The 23,089-nt window shown below is 40.6% G+C and overlaps 1 protein-coding gene across 2 annotated transcripts in view; it reads left to right on the top strand.

Annotated features, from left to right (window-relative positions):
• slc35f1 (solute carrier family 35 member F1) overlaps positions 1–23,089 on the top strand; it is a 294,891-nt gene that overhangs the window by 91,832 nt on the left and 179,970 nt on the right. For both annotated transcript variants that reach the window (XM_087981104.1, XM_043684483.2), the window contains exon 2: positions 16,368–16,543. In XM_087981104.1, the coding sequence (XP_087837230.1) occupies positions 16,368–16,543 (176 nt within the window). The remainder of the gene's footprint in view (positions 1–16,367; positions 16,544–23,089) is intronic.

Here is a 23,089-nt window from a genome sequence, read left to right as displayed (position 1 = left end):
TTACTGATGCACCTTCCCTCCCATGAAGGGCAAGATGACACATGCCTGGGGTAGTTCAGGAAAGGGGAAACAGCTAGTGCTCGCCTTTATTGAGTCAATCATTGCTGAAGCCGGCTGAGATAATACAAGATGGTGCTATGTTCCTACTTCATCATTGTCACATGCCACTGGCCCCTCATTCCGGACTTTCTTCTGAGTTACAAGCCACAGGTGGTGTAAACACATAACTCTTACATTCCCTGTTTACCCTTATCACAAATCTTGGCTTGAGACTTTATCCTTTCATATACCAAAGAACTACCACATGGTAAAGCAAGGTGAAACAGCGAGAAGCGGAGGAACAGAAAGATAGTGATGATGAAGCAGAACCATCGTTCCCTTTTATACTCACAGCAATCAGTTCAATGACTGAGTGTGGCTTAGAGGTCATGAGTAGCTGGTGGCCAGCGCAGATGGACAGTGGAGATGCAAGCTTGCTGAAATGCCACACATGAGCTCTGTAGTTGATGACTCGAACAACCCCTTTGTATGGTGGTTTACTGATGGGTATGTATCGTGAAATATGTTTTGCACTAAGGAGCTTGTTGGAAAGACTATGGTCAATGGCAAGGAACACAGAGGAGTCCATTATCAATTTGGCAAGTGCTTTGTGTAGAAGCTAGGAATGCATCCTCTCTGAGTTGTGAACGGTTGTCAGGTTCATGAGTGCACTTCTTATCCAATTCCTGATTCTGCGTCTGATGCTCATCTCTCAATGTAAGCTTCCATTGCAGCATATGTAAAAGGAGTGGCATGGTAGCTCAGTGGTTAGCACTGCTGCCCTACAGCACCAGGAACCTAGGTTCAATTCCACCCTTGGGTATGGAGTTTGCACATTCTCTGCATGTTTTTCTTGCGGGTGCTCCGGTTTCCTCCCACAGTCCAAAGATGTGCAGGTTAAGTGGATTGGCCATGCTACATTGCCAATAGTGTCCAGGGATGTGCAGGTGAGGTGGGTTAGCCATGGGAATGCAGGGTTCCGGGAATTGGGTGGGTCTGGGTGGAATACTGTTTGGAGGGTCAGTGTGGACTCAAATAGCCTGGTTCCACACTGTGAGGATTCTATGAAAAGCCCCCTGAACATTCAGGGCTGCAGTAGAAGCTCAGCTTGCTGTCATTCAAAAAGGAGTGATCATAGCTCTGGCTATTTGAGTTCAGAGCAGCTTGGCAGTCAGCCTACAGTTCAGCAGCCTATCCTTATTGTGATAAGACTGTTTAAATACAGAACCGTAGGAGAGACACTAGCTCCTCGTTGGAGCGCAAACCTTCTGGCTTTTCTTGGATTGATTGCATTTCATCCTGCCATCATTGACATTCCATCTGTGATTTTGCTCTCGCTTGACAACATTCAACCCTGACCTGTTGCTGCCACACTTTGGTTGGACAATATAAGATGGGGATTCCAGGCTGAAGATGCCAGAGATCTTCTTGTAAGGTCATAGACAGACTCCCCCACTGAAAGTCATCAGACCTCCAATAGACATGCTGCATCAACTGAGGTAGCACTACGGAGGAGCACTAGGACAGGTGAGGACATGGTGAAGCCAGGAACAAATAGCGGGGCTTGATTTCCAGTAACAGTGGCCAGTGCCCTCTAGATTAGTCTTCAATTCTTGGAGAGTCCAGGCCAATTTTAGAGGTTTTAGATGAGCCAGTCTAGTACAATACTAGTTTGGGTCAGATGGCACCCCTAAATGATAGTGTACATAAACTGCATTCCAGATTTACTCTAAATAAAATCTGTCAGCCTGTTCAGAACCATTTACAAAGCTTGTTAAACACAGCTGTCATTTGCAGGAGCCTTGGCGGCAGTTGATGCTGTAAATCATTACATTCTTGAATAAAAGAAAACCATTTCAAGAAATTACATCAAACAGGTTTGGGTTCTGTTCTCTGGAAAAGAGAGCACTGATAGTGATCTTTAAAAGTATTAAAGTGTTAAAAGGGAAATATTTCTGGTTTGCAGTCAAGATTTGAACTAAATGGAATAATTATAAGATCGACCCAAATAAGTACAACAAGGTATTCAGGAGAATGGTCTTTATCCAGTGAATGCTTACAGTGCGGAATATGCTGCCATGAGAAGTATCTGGATCAGTGGTGCTGGAAGAGCACAGCAATTCAGGCAGCATCCGAGGACAGGCAAAATCGACGTTTCGGGCAAAAGCCCTTCATCAGGAATAAAGCCCATGAGAAGTAGTTGAGGCAAGAAGAATTAACAATGAATCCAGATAAGCACAACAGAGAACAGAGTAGAAGAATATGCTGACAAACAAAATAAAGAGTGAGAACATCCTCATGGTTATCATAAGCACCAGTATAGATCTATTGGGCTGAATGGCCTGTTTCTGTGCTGTAAATAGGGGATGAGAGAGTGTGCAAATGACATCTGTATAAATAACTGTCTATGAAAGCTGTTATAAAGATTTAATAGGCACCTGAGTGAAATAAAAGCAGTAATCACTCCTATTTTAAAATATTTACGGAAAACACTGAAACACCATACATACTTATTGCTGTTACACTGTGCTGCATAAGGAGGTATTAGTGCAGGTAACCAAAAATTTGGCCCAAGCTCTAAATGGCATCATACAGAAGAAAAGAGAGACAGAAAGGAGGCCCTCAGTAGCTGAAGGTATTAATTTATCTAACATTCCCTTGCTCATTTGCTGACTTCCAGGTTTTTTTTTGCAGCTCTTTTAGTTGAAGTTGGCGAGGATAGTATCCTGGTACTTTGGAGATGTAACTTTTGTCCACCTAGAACAAGACCGTGGACAACCTGCTAACTCCTGGGCTAGATTTTCATGAAGTCTGGCCAGGTCGGGAGGCCTTTAAAAATGGCAAGCAGAATCTGATTTCAGGATTCCCGCCCGTAATCCCAATGCTGACGATGTTTTGCTGCTAAAGGGATGAGAGTATCGGTGGCAAAGCTGTAACCTGCACTCCCACCCCGGCAGGTTCCATGTTGGGAGCAGGAATCTGAGAACCTTGCACTTTCTGTGTACTACAGTCCGCTCCTCAGCAGTCATGAGTTAGGCACCTCAGAGAAGTCATGAACTCTAGTGTGGATTCTGTTACTGAAAAGGTCTTATCCATATCCCCTCCATACCCAGATGCCCAATATGTACTATATACAAAACCAATAAAATGTTAATTCAAATAAAACACACATTCAAAAATCTACTTTGAGAAAAGCTACTGTTCTTACAACGCTATAGAAGTGCCAAATGGACATTGTCATTCATAGTTGCAATGACAGATCCCATTCACATCAATTAATGTTATAATAAAACATCAGAGCAAAGAAAGAATAACTTTCTATGTACTATAACTGAACTATATCATCTCAGAAAGATATAAATCAATCAAAGTTAACACTCCACTTTAACCTTTGTAATCAGACCTCTACTGAGCTAATTCGTTAGTTTAGTCTGGAGCTTGGCCAAGCATCCAAAATGAGGATGTGGAAATGTGAAAAGTGAACATTACCTGACTTTAACAAACATAAATGTTCACAAGGCATGGAAAGAGAGGACATGTTGGTAAAGTCTTACAAATTCAAGCCCTGTTCCATGTAATCTGGCATCACTATGGTGTAATTACTTTTGCATTTGCTCTTTTGTTATTCTTAGAGTCAAGGTATGATTACCTCTTTATTCAACACCATACAATACAGAATCCGAACAGTATCAGCTGATAGCCAGGCATCTGCTTCTCCAAACAGTAACTTATCTTCCACCCAAGAAGCAAATCTATCTCTCAGCCTGTTCGGATCCGTACTTGATCTGTACCTCAGCTTTCTCTCCTCCTCATTTCTCCTCCACATCTAACTTGCCCTGTCCTGACCTTTCTGTCTCTGCTCTGTCTCTGCCTTTCTTATTTTCTCTTCCCCGGCCCCCACGTCAGTGGCTCCAATTATAGAATTACCTTTTTAACTGCTTGATGTGAAGGTTGAGCTTGGCCTTAATTCCTTGTGCCCAATGATGTGAATGATTGACTAGTTTACGTGTATATGTATGTAGAAATGCACTGGTGTAGGGAACCCTATACCAGCAGATTGTATTATTTTAAAGTTGCAGTTTTCCTTTAAAGGGGGTTAAATGGTCAGAGTGGGGAAGTGATTATGCAGTGAACTCACAAGCAGAAGCTTTTCAATCCCTGAAAGCTGTCCTATTGTATAAAGTTGTAATCTCCGTCAGCTCTTGGCCAGATAGAGCGTTTCTTGGAGGCAGCATGGAAGCACTTACACCACAGAATCCATTTGGCATCTGAACCTCATTGGCCAAATCCAAGCTATACAGAAATATGTAGTGTTTCACCCAATGCGAAAAATGCCAATTGGAGAAATATTCCAAACAGCAAAGGAGAATTGTTGGTGGGGGTTGTTCCGATGATCGTAGGAGTGTGGGATTGTGGATAGAGCAGATGTAGCAATACGTATCATAAAAAGAAGCACGAAGCTGGAATGTACTGATCTACTGCATGGAATCCAGCCATTTCTGCTCACTCATCAACAAATTTGAATTTTGACAGTATTTATATTCTTTTCACTTGGGGAAACAGTCAGGCTGTAAAGGTGATCATGTTGTTGCTCAGAAAGCCGTGAAAGAAAGGAAGACTTATTCAGAAACCTGGGGATGCTATAGGAAAAATGATGTAGAGCTATTTAAATTCTCTTTTTAAATCCTAAGTACTTGCACTTTTTGTTGAAGGAATCGTGAATGAAGCAATCAGGTTTTGCATCTCATTTTCCAAATTTATTAAGACTGATAATCAGTATTAATGATGTAATCAGTCTTGTCAAGAGTTATAAAGTGTGGCACTGATTTTATTTCCATAAGATCTCATGTGGCATAGTCACTGAATCGGTGATGTTTCATTCCTGTGAAATATGTTTTGCTCATCGGGCTTGAATCAGGAAGTGTAGATATTGACTCGGATTGCTAATGTTAAATGGGTGATGGTGGATTTGCTGTACATTTTTATTTCCTTTGGCTCTGTCCATGAGTGGTACTTATAAAATATCCTAATCCTCAGCTCATGTGACTAAAAGCAATGTTCGCTTTGAGGAACTGTGGGATGACGAAATAAAGGCCAGAAACTTGTTTTCAAAAGTGGAGGGTTTGGAGGGAGGAAGAACATTCAACTACGCTGGATGGTGGGTAGAAAGGGCCCCGGTTAACCTTGCTGTCTGCTGCTGCTGAGGTCCTTATGTAGCCTTGAGGGCCACTTGAAAGGCCTCAGCCTTTGGCTGCTGGAATTAATCCAGCTGAAAGGGCCTGCAATCCTGTGGGCAGGTTGTCACTTTGCTGGGGTTGGGTTGGTGGGTTGAAGGGGAGGTGTGTGTGTATGTGCGTGCATGTGTGCAGTCAGTGCCTGTTTCAGGGACATCTGGGAGCCAACCTCTTTCCCTTGCTTCTGAAATGCCCGTACCACCTCTCTTTATGACCTGCAATCCAAGAAACCTCCTCCCCTCTCCAAATCACTCAGCTTTATCCTGAGTCTCGCCAGCAGTCCTCTGTCGTATTGCTAAGTGCAAGAGTTGTCAGCCTCTGGTTATCTAGCTGCTCTTGGTCAGCAGGACCTCCATCCCTGGGAGCCTGATTCGAGGGGAAAGTCTGCTGGTAGCCTTGCCACCACGCAATTAGCTTGTCATTCATTGGACTTTCCTTAGAAAGGGAAGTCTTCTTCAGAGGTCTTGTCAGACTCCTGACACCTCAAGAAAATTCTTCCATCAGTGTACTGTAGATAAAATCAGGAGAAAGTGCACAAGGCAAGAAGGGAAGGACCCAGAAATATCAAAATCCGACTTTGTTTAAATTTGCTGCAGTTCAGGCTGTAGTGAAAGTACTACCTAACTTACTGAGATGTATAAACTTGGATTGACAATTTTCTTTTTCTTAGCCCAAGCCATTTAGAAGGAGAGGAGCTAAGTATGGAGTTCTGAGATGCACCACTTGCCATATTCCACCAATCAGATAGAAAACCCTTTATCTCTGTATCTATCTTTATCCTGTCAGTCAAGTACCAAACCATTTCACATGACTACCTCCAATTTTCTGTGCTTTCAGTTTTGCTAATAATGGTAAGTTCTTATGCATGCACATATTAAAATGTTTTGAAGATGTCCACACAAACAGTACACGCAAGCACTTCTCCATTAGCATAATAGGTTTCTCAAAAGAAAAATCAACTTGACTACTTTGTGGTTTATCATTTACAGATGCACACTTCAGTGATTATACTTTAGGTGAGGTTGTGACTTGTTAGGACAAGATCTCCGAAACACCTCTCTCACCAAGCTAACACCTAATGTAAAGGTAACCCCCCATACACTGAACTTTGGCATGGATTTATTGCAGGGTGGAAGTGAGGACAGCAGATGCTGGTGATCAGAGTTGAAGAGTGTGGTGCTGGAAAAGCACAGCAGGTCAGGCAGCATCCAAGGAGCAGGAGAATCGATGTTTCGGGCAAAAGACCTTTGTCAGGAATGATTTATTGTACCCTGCTGGAGTGGGTTAAGTGGCAGTTCCATGTACTCACTGAGAAGATTTGCACATTTCATTCACTCTGGGGGAAAGACGGCCTTATTACTTAGTGGTGTGAATAGCCTAATGTGCGATACCACCCCCTTCCCCCCCCCACCCCCCCCACCCCCATCCCCCCCCCACCCCCCCCACCCCCACCTTGGCTAATGGGCAGGTTTTTGAAAGCTCATTATCCCTGAGTCCAATGGGATTGAGTGTTGATTCAGGGATTTGCATGAACTCTCATGGGTTTTCAGTGATTCTTGAATGCTGCCAGCAGTGTAAGGTCTGTCAGCTGCCTCCGAGAGGCTCTCTATTTCAGAGGTAGTTAGAGGGAACCAGCATCAAGGCATGGACTTTGTGAATCAGATACGAACAACAGAGTTATGGATGATCTCAGTTTTGTGGAAGACAGTCAGGAAAGAGCATATTGGAATAGTTGACCCCTCAGCAGGAGTCAGCAGTCAATCTTGAGATGTTTAGGGAGGTGCTCCCTTAACTGGTATTGACACAGATTGCCTGTCCAATTAAGGATGGCAGGTAAATTCAAGACACAGTGGCCTTTCAGTTTAAATGGAGCAGCAGCCTGCGGTGGAGAAAAATGAAAACAAAAGGCCTACATCTTTGTTATGCTTTTAATGATCACTGGAACCTCTCAAGTGTTGTACTTTGAAAGTGTAATCACTGCTGGGAGAAGTTAGATGGAAGGTAAACAATTGTTATTATCCCGGCTGATGTTATTTCTGGGTAAGTCAGATCCCAGACTGAAATCTGGCTTTTTTAGATCATATTTTGTTCATTTTGTTTGATTTTAATTAGATAGTCTTTCATAGGAGCACAAGCTCACAATGCTTTAGATTTGATTTTAACAATAAAACAGAAGTTTATTATGCAACAGACTACAGAGAGGAGGTGGAAGACCTGGAAAAATGGTGCACTGAGAACAACCTAGCTCTCAATGCCGGCAAAACTGAGGAACTCATTATTGACTTTCGGTGGGATGTTACTCACGCCTCACCCCCCCCCCCCCCCCACCCCACACACACACACACACACACACACACACACACACACTCACACACTCACACACTCACACACACATTAACAGCACAGAGGCGGAACAAGTGGAGAGTGTCAAGCTCCTGGGAGTGGTCATCAACAACTTTTTTTGGACTCTTTATGTGGAAGCACTGGTTACAAAGCCCCAACAATGTCTCTTCTTCCTCAGGCATCTGAGGAAATTTAGCATGATGGCGAATACCCTTGCCAACTTTTATAGGTGCGCCATCGAGAACATTCTGTCTGGATGTATCACTACCTGGTATGGCAACTGTACCATTCAAGATCGGAGATGGTTACAGAGAGCGGTGAACTCAGCCTGGATAATCACAAAGGCAAACTTCCCATCTATAAAATCTATCTACCAGACCCACTGTCAAGGAAAGGCCGCCAGCATTCTCAAAGATCCATCCCACCCTGACAATGTTTTTCTACAACCTCTACCATCAGGGAGAAGGTACAGAAGCCTGAATACACGCACCAGCTGGTTTCAAAACAGTTTCTACCCTACTGTTGTTAGAATACTGAATGGTCTCACAAACTCTTAGCATTTGTCTGTACCTGTGTTTTTGTTTTTGCCACTGTTTATCTATTATTTACATATCTATGCTACTTAACTCTGTGATCTGCCTGCATTGATTCGATTAGATTAGATTAATAACAGTGTGGAAACAGGCCCTTTGGCCCAAGTCCACACCGACCCTCCGAAGAGCAACCCACCCAGACCCATTCCCCTACATTTACCCCTTCACCTAACACTACGGGCAATTTAGCATGGCCATTGCTCGCAAGACAAAGCTTTTCACTGTGCCTCGGTATACGTGATAATAAATTCAGTTCAGTTCAATTCAATTCAAATGAAATGAAGATAAAATCGAATAAACCAAACTATTTGCATATAACACAATGTAAAAATTCTGGTGAATCTGATTGTCTTTTCTAAGAGTCGGGAATGCACTGCCTGGGAGGGTAGGTGAGGCAGGAAACCTCCCAACCTTTTGAAACCAGTTGGATGAGCACTTGAAATGTCATAACTTTCAAGGCTATGATCCAAGGCTGGAAAGTGGACTCAAATTTAGAGCAATTTTGTAGGTGCAGATTCAGTGAGCCAAAGGACATCTTCTATAGTGCATGATTCTATGACTCAATGATTCTATGTGTCTTCATACAAATGAGCTTCGACATTTTCAGCTTAAGTTAACCCTTTCAGGATTTTATGCAACGCTTCTGGTTCATAACATTGAGGAAACTTATATTTTAACAGTTAGAAAAGCTTACCTCTTTGGGAGCAATCAGTATACGCCTCCAACATCAGCTAAGACTTCTCCGAAACTGAAACCAATACGGCTGTCTTCAATATGCAGTATTTTTCCCAAGCAAATAATAATTGCATTGATTCTATGAGTCTTAATGCAAATGTGCTTCGACTTTCTCTGCTTCGAATTGGCCTTTCAGAATTTTACCCAAACGTTTCTGATCTGGAACATCGAGGAAACTTATACCTGAACATATCTCCCTTCTTTGGGAGCAACTCGTATACACATCCAACATCAGCCAAGATTTCTGTGAAATTGAAACCAATACGGCTGTCTTCAAGCTACAGTTATTTTCCCCAAGCAAAAAGAAATCCATTCTAGAACCTTCTCCAGCAGTCTAATGCACAACTGTTTATGCTGGCTGTGTTTTACAACAAATAATGCAAACAAAAGCCCATTACTCTTGAGGTAGAGTCTGTCTCCTAGTCTGTTTTAAAATTAATCATTATGGTTACAGAAATACACACAAGTTAACAATTAATTTTTTCGTACTTACAGAGAACCCACTTGGTTCAAAATCCAAAAATCCTCTCAATGAATCACATACCTTACATCCTATAACTGAGAGGGCAGTTCAAAGTGGGGGCATCCTCCAACATTGTTAAACTTCAAATGAAAAACAGGTACCACTGTGGCAGAAGGGAGACCGTCTACAGTAAGACCTTAGGCTTCAGTCACCTCCCAATAAGGAGAATCTACAGGATTTCTATAAGCATATTTCTCCCCCCACCAGCACCATCACTTAGCCTGTGACTGGGTGCTCTCACCCAGGGGTTTAACCAACCCTGTCAGATAGGAAAACTGAAGCTGATCTAAAAATCCCAATTGATCTTCTTTTAACTGTGGTTAACGAAATTCTGAATGAAGCTGATTGGTTACCTACCTTGTGGGACCAGATAACCCTGGCAGCCACAAATGTGCCTCAGCAAAAATACCTAGTGCTGGAAATGCGGTCAGAAAACCAATCCACCAGCTGGTACCAGTATGTTCCAGTTCCATCTCCTTGGCGGGGCCCAAAGTTTCAGCCTCAGGTCTGTCTGCTAAATCAACTTGAAATGCCTTGAATTCACTTTCTTAGCAAGTTGTATTTTTAATTTTTATTTTGGTCTTTTCATCATTATACTTTTTAATGAATGTGGTGTTGTGTATGGGATAGATGAATGTCATACTATCTACATATTGCAATATGTGAGCATGTTTCTGGATAGGATAAATATATGCTTCAAAGGTATTTGCATCAGAGCCAGTTTACTTAGGAATCGTGTTAGTGCAAGATGTTGCTGCCCATGATGGTTCCTTGGTTAGGTGGAAAATCCAGAGAAAGATTACAGATTTCTAGGTCAAAGATCTCACCATTTACAGAGCTACAGAATTGACAGGGAGTGAATTGGACCAGGGAACGATTTCTTTACATGTTGGTTTTTCTTGTGTGATCAGCATTAGCGTGCAGTCTGAGGGATCGTTAATGTCTTGTTTCAGACAGCTAGGAACAGATGTCGTCAGGATCACAATCCAACTGACCACACTCTGGACTTTTACTGGAAGGAGTCCAGAAAATCTTGTATTTTTCAGCTGTTCACAGTAACCATGAAAGCAATTAGGAATTGTCCTACATTCAGCTTATGAGAATGTACCATTCTTTTAGATTTGGCAATTCTCCAGAACTTGTGCACCCAGATGATCACATCATTCGCGCTGGTTGGCACTACTTGAATGATACACACTGTTCCGTAATGTCGAACAGTAAATCGAGTAATCAACCCATACCAGGGTCAAGTGGGAATATCCAGCAGGAGTCCTAGAAACCAACAGAGTTTGTTTGAAATATTGTTCTGGGTTTAGCTCTCTTTGTGATTGATGCTTAATTTGGTGAGACTCTCGGGTATGTCCAGGAGTTTGGAATTACCTATTTCCTTTCCAAACTTTCTAGTATATATCTAATATTACATCACTTACTTTACAGTGAACTTACATTGGGCTATGTGAAATGTATCCAGAATTTTAATTGGTTCATTCATGTATTGTTTTGGATGTGAACATAGAAGGTATAGTTAGTAAGTTTGCAGATGACATCAAAATTGGAGGTGTGATGAACAGTGAAGAAGGTTACCTCAGGGTACAATGGGATCTTGATCAGATGAACCAGTGGGCTGAGAAGTGGCAGATGGAATTTACTTTAGATAAATGTGAAGTGCTACATTTTGGAAAGACAAATCAGAGCAGGACTTATATACTTAGTGGCAAGGTCCTGTGGATTGTTGCTGAACAAAGAGATCCTGGAGTTTAGGTTCATTGTTTCTTGAAAGTGGAGTGTCAGGTAGATAGGATAGTGAAGAAGGTGTTTGGTATGCTTTCCTTTATTGGTCAGAGCATTGAGTATAGGAGTTGGGAGGTCATATTGCAGCTGTACAGGACATTGGTTAAGCCACTTTTGGAATATTGTGTGCAATTCTGATCTCCCTCCTATCAGAAGGATATTGTGAAACTTGAAAGGGTTAGAAAAGGTTTACAAGGATGTTGCCAAGGTTGGAGGATTTGAACGATAGGGAGAGGCTGAATAGGCTGGGGCTGTTTTCCCTGGAGTGTCAGAGGCTGAGATGTGACCTTATAGAAGTTTATAAAATCATGAGGGGCATGGAGAGGATAAATAGATAAGGTCTTTTTCCTGGGTTAGGGGAATCCAGAACTGGAGGGCATAGGTTTAGGGTGAGGTGGGAAAGATATCAAAGAGACCTAAGGGGCAACTTTTTCACAAAGAGGGTGGACCGTGTATGGAACGAGCGGCTAGAGAACCCCCTCTGAGGAAGAGTAGCATTCCAAGTTCTCCCTTTCTTCCAACTTCTGCCGTCTTTGGATGTTCATATTGTGGAGTGCACAGCAGCTGACCACAATATGAGACACTTGGACTGGAACACGATACCTGACCAATAACAGCAGTGGGTGCACAAGAGCTTCTTTAATGCAGGTCCATGTTGTAGATAGTTCTGGCTATAGTGCATCTGAATCTGAGTGCTTAATGAACATCAGAAGCATGAGCGTCATGTGGGTGCCACAGTGGCTCAGTGATTAGCACTGCTGCAACAATGCCAAGGATTGGGTTTGATTCCAGCCTTGGGTTACTCTTCATATTCTCCCTATGTCTACATGGGTTTCCACTGGGTGCTCTAGTTTCTATCCACAATCTAAAGATGCGCAGATTAGGTGGATTTGCCATGCTACATTGTCCTGTAGTGTCCAAGAATGAGTAGGCCTAAATGGGTTAACCATGGTAGATGTGGGATCATGGGGTTAGGATGGGATGTGCTTAGGAAGATCAGTGTGGAATTGATGGACCAAATGGCCTCTTTTTATACTAATGGATGCACTGGTTAGTGTTTGTGAGAGTTGGAATTTTGTAGGGATTCTATGAAAAGCCAATTCCTCAGAAAATAACCCTCATTCTTTAGTAGCCACTCCTGAAAGAATCTGGACATTGACCAGAAGTTTTGAAGCATATGGACTCTCAAAGGACAAATGCATCATGCAGCTGTCTGGGAGCCAAATGTCCACAAGATGGTTTCTTGTGATCATAGATCAACTGCCATTCAGTGAATGGAAGTCTTTTTTATTCATTCATGGGAAATGGGCATCACTGGAATTATTTTCCATTCTGTGTTGCCTTTGAGAAGGTCATTGGGAGCTACTTTCTTGAACTATTTCAATCCATTTAGTGTAGGTCCACCCATAGTACTCTTAGAGAGGGAGTTCCAGGTTATTGACTGAATGACTCCAAAGGAACAGCAATATATTTCCTACTCAAGGCCGTTAGTGGCACGGAGAGAAGCCTTTAGGTGGTGTGTTCCCATGTCCTTGTTGGCCTTGTCTAAGTCAATTGTAGTCGCCATGAGTTTGGAAGGTGCTATTGTGGGACCTTGGTGAATTTTGCATTGAATCTTGTAGACAGTACACACTGCTGCATCTAAGCATTAATGGTGGAGATATTTTGATACCAACTAATGTTATTACTGGATAGATCAAATGCCACCCTGAAATCTGGCTTGATAGATAACTTATTTTTAGGCTTTAACAAGGTCTTCTTTTATTGAGGCACAGACAGTGCTACAGATTTGGTTTTCACAATAAAGCAAAAGTGATGTGCAGAAGAGTTTTGAAGTTAAAATGGAATAAATCAATGTACATATAACACAAATTTAAAGACTTTGAAATACACAGTAAAATATAATTCCATGAATCCCAACAACACTCCTTTTAAGTACTCATACTAAAGTGAATTCTCTCTGTCTGTCAGATCTTTATGATTTACGTTAACGATGATATCAATTCCTCTTCTTTAGAATCTGATTGCCTCTTCCTTTTTGACATTACAGAGAGAGGATGAATAGGCTGAGGCTGTTGCCCCAGACCATCGAAGGCTGAGGAATGATCTTATAGAAGTTTATAAAATCACGAGGAGTATGGATAGGGTGAATTGTCAAGGCCTTTTCCCCAGCGAAGGGGAATCCAAAACTAGAAGGCAAAGATTTAAAGTGAGAAGGGAAAGGTTTAAAAGGAACCTAAGGGGCAACTTTTTCGTGCAGAGGGTGGTGCGTGTATGGAATGAGCTGCCAGTGGAAGTGGTGGAGGCTGGTACAATCACAGCATTTAAAAGGCATCTGAGTAGGAAACATCTGAGCAGCCCCAGCCTATTCATCCTCTCTCTGTAAAGTAAACTCTCCAAACCCGGCAACATCCTTGTAAATCTTTTCTGAATCATTTCAAGTTTAAAGTATTTCTTATGTTCTAAACTGTTGAAAGAGATATTGATTGCAACAGATTATGTATGCTTGGTTTCTAAAGCCTGTGAGATTGAAGTTGGGTGTAACACACTTTGAGAATTGCATAGTTAGGTATCATTGCTGTATCATGGGCCTGCAGAACTCAACACATCTTTAGAAGGATATGGGTCAAATGCTGGCTATTGGGACTAGGATATCTGGTCAGCAAGGATGAGTTGTGACCAAAGTTTCTGTACTGTACAACTCTACGACTCTAAATAGAAAAAGTAGGCCATTTAGCCCCTCAAACTTGCCCCACCTTTCATCACGATCATGGTTGATTTGCCCAAGTCCTGTTTCGTGTCTGGTCATCATAGTCATCAGCTCTGATATTTCAAAGGTTTATCTATATCCTTTTTAAATACTTTCAGTGATCAAGCCTCCATACTCTATGGTAGAGAATTCCAGACATTTACTACCCCTCTGGGAGAAGAAATTCCTTCGCATCTCAGTTTTTAATGAGTGTTCCCCTTGTTCTGTAAACATACTCCCTAGTTCAAGATTCCCCCGCTAGTGGAGAATCTTCACAACATCTATCCTGTCATGCCCTGTCAGAATCTTGTATGTTTTCTGAGCACACCTTTCATTCTTTTAAATTCTAATGAATAAAGGCCTAACCTGTTTAACCATTCTTGATAAATTTGCCTCTATGTCCAATGAATCAGCCTAGTAATAGGTGGTTAAAAAGCAAAGGGGAGCAACAACAGAAGAGGTGAAAAATATTTTAAAAGGTAAATTTAATCACATAATGCTAAGCAGGACACACATGCACATAAAACAGTAAATCAAAAATATTTTAAATCAAAGCACTTCATTGTCACTTGGAGCATCTGCAGAAACACACCTTCATGTATTTCAGTTCTGACAGTCAAATAGCGATCGAAAGTTATGCCTGCATTATATTGACGTGATGGTCTTGTATTTTGTTTCTGCCTGTGATGAGAGAACTTGCGAAACATGAAAGAGCTAAGCTTTAAAAAAAAACTGTTAGTCTGTCTGTTCTCATTAAACACATGTAGCCACTTTCTCTAAATGGCACAGGGAGCACTTTATTTTCTCTCCAGTCTGCAGCAGTAACATGTGGTGCACCTTTGTTCAATACTGAAGGCTGCACAGAACTTAACTGGGAAACTGGAGAACATGAGGGTGCAGCTACTGATCCAAAGCAATTCCATGTGCATTGGAAGACCTGTATATATACAGTGCCTAATCACATCTTTCAGAAACATTTCGAAGAGCTTATGTATTAAGAATTGCCTTGTACTGAAGTGGTGTTATTTAGAGTCCTGTAGCTGCCATTTGGGACAGCAATGATCCACAAAACACAATGAGAGGGACGACTAGGGAATTATTGCATGTTATTGTTGGTTGAGTGAAGAATGTTGACCACAGTACCAGGATAACCCCCTGGTCTTCTTTGATTAAACACATAGAATCTTTAACATCCATATGAACTGTTTTAAAAAAAAGTTAAGGTAGGACCTTTTCACCTGAAGGATTGTTTCTGCTTCTGAAAAGAAATTTTACTATTTGTTGTTTACTTCAAAATCACTTTAAATTGAAATATTCCATACTGTTTCTTCCTGAGGTTTTGCTGATTAAATCTAAAGTCTAATAGTTTCTTTTGAAACATTTGAAAAGAACCTGAATTTGCCTTGCCATTCTCTAAACCAAACTAAGGAAAAAAGATCCAAAAAAAAATGAACAAGCACTTTGCACTGTTAAAATATGTGAAACTAATTAATTTATAAAAAAATGAATATTCTGCACCTCACAGTTAACTTTCAATCTATTCTTGAAGGATAAGCATTGAACAACTCTTAGAAGATACATCATTTTCTAAACTCAGAATTAGCGAACAATGACAATTCCTTGCGTTCTGATGTTAAAGTGGGGTCAGGAGAAGAATACTGACGTGTTTTTGACCCCTAAAAAGAGAAAGCTTTGCCATTTGAGAAAAGGTATATTTTAAACATTATTTTGATATTATGAGTTTTTCTTATGGATTACAATGCAAATCCCCAAAACATATATTATGGTAACTCCAGTGATATAGGAGTGTAAAGTATGTGCAGAAAGTTTTAAAATCTAAAGCTCAAAGCCACATCATAGGGAATGATACAGAGCACCATGCCATTAAAACAAGCTTTTTTTTTGGAAGATTATAAACTTTGGTTTTCTTGAAAGTTTTAATTTCTGAGACCCCTCTCTTCGAGTATTAAGTGTGAATGAAGTTGTCACCACAGGTCAAGAACTTTCCTTTCACTGGTTACATTGAGAATGATGATGTGACAAGTCATTTCACAGAAAACACAGCTTCTTTGAATTTACACTGCAGTTCTACCCATCGGCTTTGAGCTGTGAAAGCAGTCATGCTGACAATTGCCTGTTCTGAGTTTTGGACATGCTGGCTGAAAATTCTGAACTTGGTAAAAATAAAATCAGTTATTGAGCAGTTAGATGTTTCAATAAGGTTGTAAATCTTTTGGTTTTATCTCCATCCTAATTGTGATATGGCTCCCTTGAGGCGCGAATTGTGTTGCCAGTCAGTGAAAGAATTTGTCTTCTGGTCGTTGATTTTGCCCTAATATGCAGATCACTTGTTCCTTTAGAGAGCTGCTGCTGTCGTTGGCACTGGGCCAGGTGCTGTCATTGTTGATCTGTGGTATAGGCCTGACTAGCAAGTACTTGGTGGAGGACTTCCATGCCAACACTCCAGTATTTCAGAGCTTTCTTAACTACATCCTCCTGTTCCTGGTTTACACAACCACATTGGCCGTACGGCAAGGTAAGTAACACTTAACTTTGCACGATCTTCTACTTGTAATTGTAATGGATAAAAAGAAAAATGAATCATAAATGTCATTGCTATTTGTTTCATATTTCAGGCATAAATTAAAAGGTTGATGTGCATCATGTTTAATCCAGTAATTTTGAGATTGGTGTGATCTGGTAATTAGCCAGTGCTGATCAAATAACCATTCTTAATGGTCTATCTTTATTGATAAAGCTCTGGTCAATGCTATTTAAGGCAGACATGTTTGGGGTTAATTCAGTGGATACTTTGTTTAGTATATTCATGAATTTCTGTCTGTGAAGAAAACATGGACAATACCTGGGTGTCCATGCTCAATCTCAGCAGCAACACCCCATCCCTTTGTCAGACTACTCTTCAGAAAACAACTGCTGCTTCACGTCATCAGTCATTACTGACTCTGTCGTTGTAATATGGAGGTCAAGCAGCTTATAATTGTTGACATCTGACTTTGTTTTTAACTTATTGGTAAAGTAAGTGACGTAAATGGCTGTCATAGTGCAATGGTAGTGACGCCAAGAGGCCCTGGTTCAAGTCCAACCCTGTTCTGAGGTGTGTCAGAAAATTCCTGAACAGGTTGGTTGGCAAATATCTGTTGTGAGCAAAAGTGACTTAGACAGGGGCAGTTCGACCATCCCCGGGTATAGCCGGCCCATCCCCAATCTCCCCACTCTGGACAGAGGCGGCCCACCCCCATCTCCCGCTCCTGGCACAGCAGCTCATCCCCCATGCGGGACACAACCCACCTATCTCCCATCTCTAACCCTGGGTACAGCTGGCCCACCAGAACCCAGGCCATTGTTAATGGGCTCCTCACAAAAGACAATCGCTGCTCTTGTCAGTGTAAGGTTGGGATCTTGTTTCTAAAAGCCTTCTGTGTGGTGATCACTATTGCCAATGCTTTCTCACAGGTATATATGACTGCACTGCCACCTGCGAACTGGGTCTGTCCTACTTATAGGATAGGACTCGGTCAGGAAAGCTGATAGCAGTACTTGGATCATTGACTTTGATCATGATTTAATTAGATTGTTCTCCCAATTTTGGTACAAGACTCTAAATGTCATTGAGTCGGACTTTGTAGGATTGGTCTGCCTTGATTATTTTTCTGGAGCATAGGTTGATGCTGGGTGGCCCAGTTAATGTTATCTAGCTCCAGAGCATTATCTTCACGGAGAGACAGTGGCATCAAGGTTGCCACTTACTTGTTAATTCTATTATTTTACATTTATCCAGTTAAAATAAAAGTTGCTCATGAGAGTGCTAATGACTGAAATTTTTTTCCATGATTAGAATTAATTGTATTTTTCAACCCAAATTCTCCATTGATTTAGTTTAGGCCATTGTTCTACCACATCCTATGGAAAAATAACCGGATTTATGCTCTGATTAGAAAAAGTTCTTCCACACAGATGAACCTTGTGTTTCTTTCAAATGATTGCAATATTTAGATCAAAGAAATTGTAACAATTGCTTTGTTATTTTAGCCATATACACGTAAATTAATTTAGTCAATAAAATATGAAATAAAAAATGGTAGGGCACTAATCCAGATTAATTTGACAGAACAAGTAATTTGAAAATACAAATGTTCGCAGTGATGGAAAAAGGGTAGTTCATTAGTAATCCCATGAATGACAGAATGTAAAACCAGAATTCTAATAAGTAAGGGTCACTTTGCTGACTTTGCACTTTCAGCAGGGAGTCTCTCTAAGTGAGAGCACATATCAAAAATTCAGCATGTATTTTGCACCATTTTCCAGTACAGCTTGAAAATAGCGTGCAGCATGTGTGAGAATATCCAATATGCACACTCAACAGGAGATTGTCCTGCCAACAACACAAAGTCAGTAAATTACCCCTGCAGAACAATCTATTGAAGAACAATTTCTCACAGCTTCATAGGAAATATCAAAAAAACAAATATGCTTTATGCTGAGGTGTTGGCAAGAAATACTCCAAGTAACATATTATTAATGCCCAATAATTCCTGAAAGCATTCATTAACTACAATTACAGCTATACTTACTTTAAAATAAATAATTTGTTTTGCTGATTCAATTAACTTCTATTGTTTATGACATAACCACTTATGTGTCAAATTCTTCTTCATGATACATATGAGACTGGAAGATCTGGGTGGAAGGTCATGCATGGTTACAGGCATAATGGGGAGTGAAGTTAAAATGTTTATAATAATAGCATTGTACAGCTAGATCATCTGTGGTTATGGTTCAGCAAGGGTGGAAAATATGCTAGTATTGGCCCAAGGTTGGGAAGACGATGGCAGGCTGAGATATCAATATTGAGGTCGAAACCTGGAATACAGGCCCAGATATTCTGATGACCCTGAAGTCAATCCTTGGAGCAGTGCAGAGTGGAGTTACTTATTGGGACTCTGTGAAATCCTAGATCCTGCAGGCACTATGACAGCACAGTGGCTCAGTGGTTTGCGCTGCTGCCTCACAATGTTAGGGACTCGGATTTGATTCTAGCCTCAAGTGACTGTGTGGAGTTTGCATGTTCTCCCCGTGCCTGCATGTGTTTCTACTGAGTGCTCCCATTTCCTCCTACAATCCAAAGGTGTGCAGGTTAAGTGGATTGGCCATGCTAAATTACCACATATTGTAATTAATCCACCTAGACTGCGTATCCATTGCAGTCTAGGTGGATTAGCCCTGGGAAATGTGGGGTTTTAGGGATAGATGGAAGGCTGGATCCAGGTGGGATGCTCTTCAGAGGGTGCATGCAGACTCAATGGGCCGCATGGACTTCTGCACTATATAAGCATTCTATGATTCTGTGAATTGCTTGAGAAATTGATAATTCTGGAGGGTATTTCCACTGGGTCTGGAAATGCTTCTGTTAATAGTTACTTAGGAGAAGTTAAACAATAAAAATCCAGTGTAACTTCTCATTGACTATTAAAGTTGCCTCCCAAAACCTATATTTAAGTCTCAGAACATGATATGCTGACTCCTGCAAAGGGTGAGATTGTATGACTTCCTATAATGGTCCACACTCTTGTTGATTTAAGGTACAATGCATTTTTCTGATGGTGAGTTGGGAATTCGGATATCATTTAAATTGTTGTTGTGCTGTCAATTAACATTCTTACTCAGCATTAATACCATTTTCTCTACTTTTTGTAACAGTTGATGATTCTCAGTAGCCCTATATATGTGCAATGAACCACCCTCTTTTACAAATTTTTTTTTGGAAAATTATGTGAAAATGGAATGCAGTGGAACCAATGATGCAAACAGAAAAGTACCATTGGAGTTCCACTGTTTAAATTTTAAATTGTATTTCAATAGTGTGATAGTAATGATGAATGCTTTAGTTATGAGAAGAGCCTCAAATTTCTGGACTTAATTTATGTTTTTCTTTAGTTCTATCAAGGTTCTAATAATGATGTTCAAAACTACAGAAGATTTTGATAAGGTCAATCAGGAAGAAGCTATTTTCACTTAACAGTGAAATGGTAACTAAGACTTAAGTTGGAACTCATCACCAAAGAGAGAGATTGGGAGATCATTTTTAAAACAAAACATTATTAGGATTTGAAATACCCTACCAAATAAGATGTTGGCCACAGAATCCAGGTGAAGTGGCTAATTTTAGACAGTGGAAAATTGATAAAACCTGTAGAATAGGAGCAAGTAGATAACTATCACAGAAGGTTAGCATTTGTATAATAGACTGATTGGCTTTTGATCTGCCACCATGCAATGGACACTATTTTTCACTGTTGTTGCTTCTTTAATGTCTTTAAGTACTTTTACTTTAAGAGATAGAGTCTGCACCAGTATATGTCTGCCACTAGGTGGCATTTACACCCAATAAGGAGTGGTGATGTCATCAAGGTTTTCCTCTGATTTGGACAGACAAAGTGATAGAACCAATTACTAATTAGTTTAGAAAACTGCATTTGAGTGTTTCAAAAGCTCCATTTCATTCAGAAGAGCTCTGTATTTACTTTTAAACTAGAAAGCAGACTGATAATTCATTTATTTTTAAAGGAGAGACAGGACTTCTGGCTTAACAGAACTTATATTTTAAGCAGAAAGTCACTGACTTAGCTGTCAGGCTGTTGAATTTGACAGATTTCTTTTCTCAAAAATAGGTGCTGTTATTTTGCCAATCCTTTTGAAAAGCAAGGCTGGTGTTAAGCCAATGTTTAATGAGATTGGCAAATATCTGACTCTGACAGCTTTCACCCTTTTAAAAAAAAACTGCACTGTACCCATGATCTGTCACCATTGCATAGGCTTTGCCTCCAGAACAGTATTTGTAATACATAATATGGCAATCTTATGTTAAATTTTACAACATAAGAACTAGGTGTGGATAAAGTGGTCTTGGAAATTTTAATAAGCATTTAATACAGCACCTGTTATACACATATATTAGAGTCACAGGCACTTGCATGTCTCATCTAATATTAAACAATTGATTACAGACAGTAGCCCTTCCATCAGCTTGTCATGCTTCGAATGGCTCTCGTTAAGTTGGAGTCTGAGATTTTCATACCCTCAAGTCACTTGGTATGATAGTGATAATATCATGAGCATATTCAAGTGGTATAGTGCATACCAACTGTGAGATTTAGTACAGATAAAATTCCATGAGATTTATCACCGAAAAATCAAATAACTTCAGCACCCTTACAGAGAAGTTTTGTTTTTAAAAAATCAATTGTAGTATTGTCCTGTGTATATGTCATGTACATTATATGTTAGAACATAAAATCTTAAACATTGTTAAGAATATTGCTGTAGGCCTTATGATATAGTGGATATTTAAGTCAGACACTTGAATCCAAAGTTCCGAACTGGGACTTGATGATCAAGAAAAATGCATTCACAATGTAGACAAACTGGTTGAATATGAACTTGTAAATTCTTCCAATACACTCTAATGGCAGATTGTAAGGTTAGAGACATAGAGTTGTAAAGATGTAAAGCATGGAAACAGACCCTTCAGTCCAACTCATCCATGCCAACCAGGTATTAAATCATTTGGACCATATCCCTATAAACTCTTCCTATTCATGTACCCATCAAATGTTGTAATTGTACCAGCCTCCACCACTTTGCCTGGCAGGCTTGTTCCATGCACATACCACCCTCTGATTGATTGATTTATTTGTTGTCAGTGAAAAGCTTTGTTTACGAGCAGTATGGGTAGATCATAGTAAGCAAGGGTGTACAGAACAAAAGATATAGGCAGAGGCATACAGGTAACATTGCGCAAGGTGTACAAGAGAAATCAACAGTAGCAAAATCTGCATTATTTGAGGCCAGAGAGTCTATTCAATAGTCTAATAATGGCTGGGAAGAAATTGTCCCAGAATGTGCTGGTGTGTGTGTTCAGGCTTCTGTATCTTCTCTCTGATGGAAGAGATTGGAGGAGATCATTACTGGGGGAGGGAAGCATCTTTGATGGTGTTGGCAGCCTTTCCGTGGCAACAAGTTGCTTAAATGGAGTCCATGGATGGAAGGTTGGCTCCCATGATGGCCTGGGCTGTGCACATCACCCTCTGTAGTTTCCTATGATCTTGGACAGAGCAGATGCCATAGCATGCCGTTTTGCACCTAGACAGCGTACTTTCAATTGTGCATCTGTAGAAGTTGGTGAGAGTCCTTACCGACATGCCAAATTTCCTGTGTGATCAAGTTAGCCTTCAGGTCACTTGTCAATCTTTTCCCTCTCAACTTAAACCTATGCCCTCTAGTTTTGGACTCTCCTATCTTAGCTATTCACCCTAACAAATGCTCCACAATCCAATCCAAAAATGTGCAGGTTGGGTGATTAATAGAGTAGGGAAATGGGTCAGAGTGGGTTACACTTCAGAGGGTCAGCGTGGACTTGTTGGGCTGCAGAGCCTGTTTCCACACTGTAGGGATTCTATGATGATTCTCTTCTATGAATACCATTTACCTTCTTTACTATCTGCTGCACCTACATGCTTACTTTCAGTGGCTGGTGCATGAAGACACCCAGGTTTCATTGCACATTTCCCTCTCTCAATTTATAGCCATTCAGATAATAATCCACTTCCCTAATTTTGTTACTAAAGTGTATAACCTCACATTTATCCATTTACATGATACTGTATCTGCCATGCATTTGTCCACTCACTAAGTTTGTCCAAATTGCACTAAAGCATCTTTGCATCATCCTCACAGTTCACCTTTTCACTCAACTTTGTAACATCTGGAGATGTAATATTTAGTTCCCTCAGCTAAATCATTAATATATATTGTGAATAGCTAGGTCCTAGCACTGATCCTAGCAGTACTGCATTGGTCACTGCCTGCCATTTGGAAAAAGACCTTTTATTCCTACTCATTTCCTGTTTGCCAACTAGTTTTCTATCCATCTCAATACACTATCCCTAATGACATGCACTTTAATTTTACACACTCTTCTCTTATGTTGGATCTTGTCAAAAGCCTTCCAAACGTTGAAATAAACTGGTTCTTGAGATCACTTCTACTTCTTGTATCCCTGAAG

This window comes from Chiloscyllium plagiosum, unplaced genomic scaffold (genome assembly GCF_037043375.1).
Source record: "Chiloscyllium plagiosum isolate Xiang-an unplaced genomic scaffold, Cpla_swu_hap1 HiC_scaffold_3, whole genome shotgun sequence".
Taxonomy (NCBI): domain Eukaryota; kingdom Metazoa; phylum Chordata; class Chondrichthyes; order Orectolobiformes; family Hemiscylliidae; genus Chiloscyllium; species Chiloscyllium plagiosum.
This window is presented reverse-complemented; position numbering and strand designations above follow the sequence as displayed.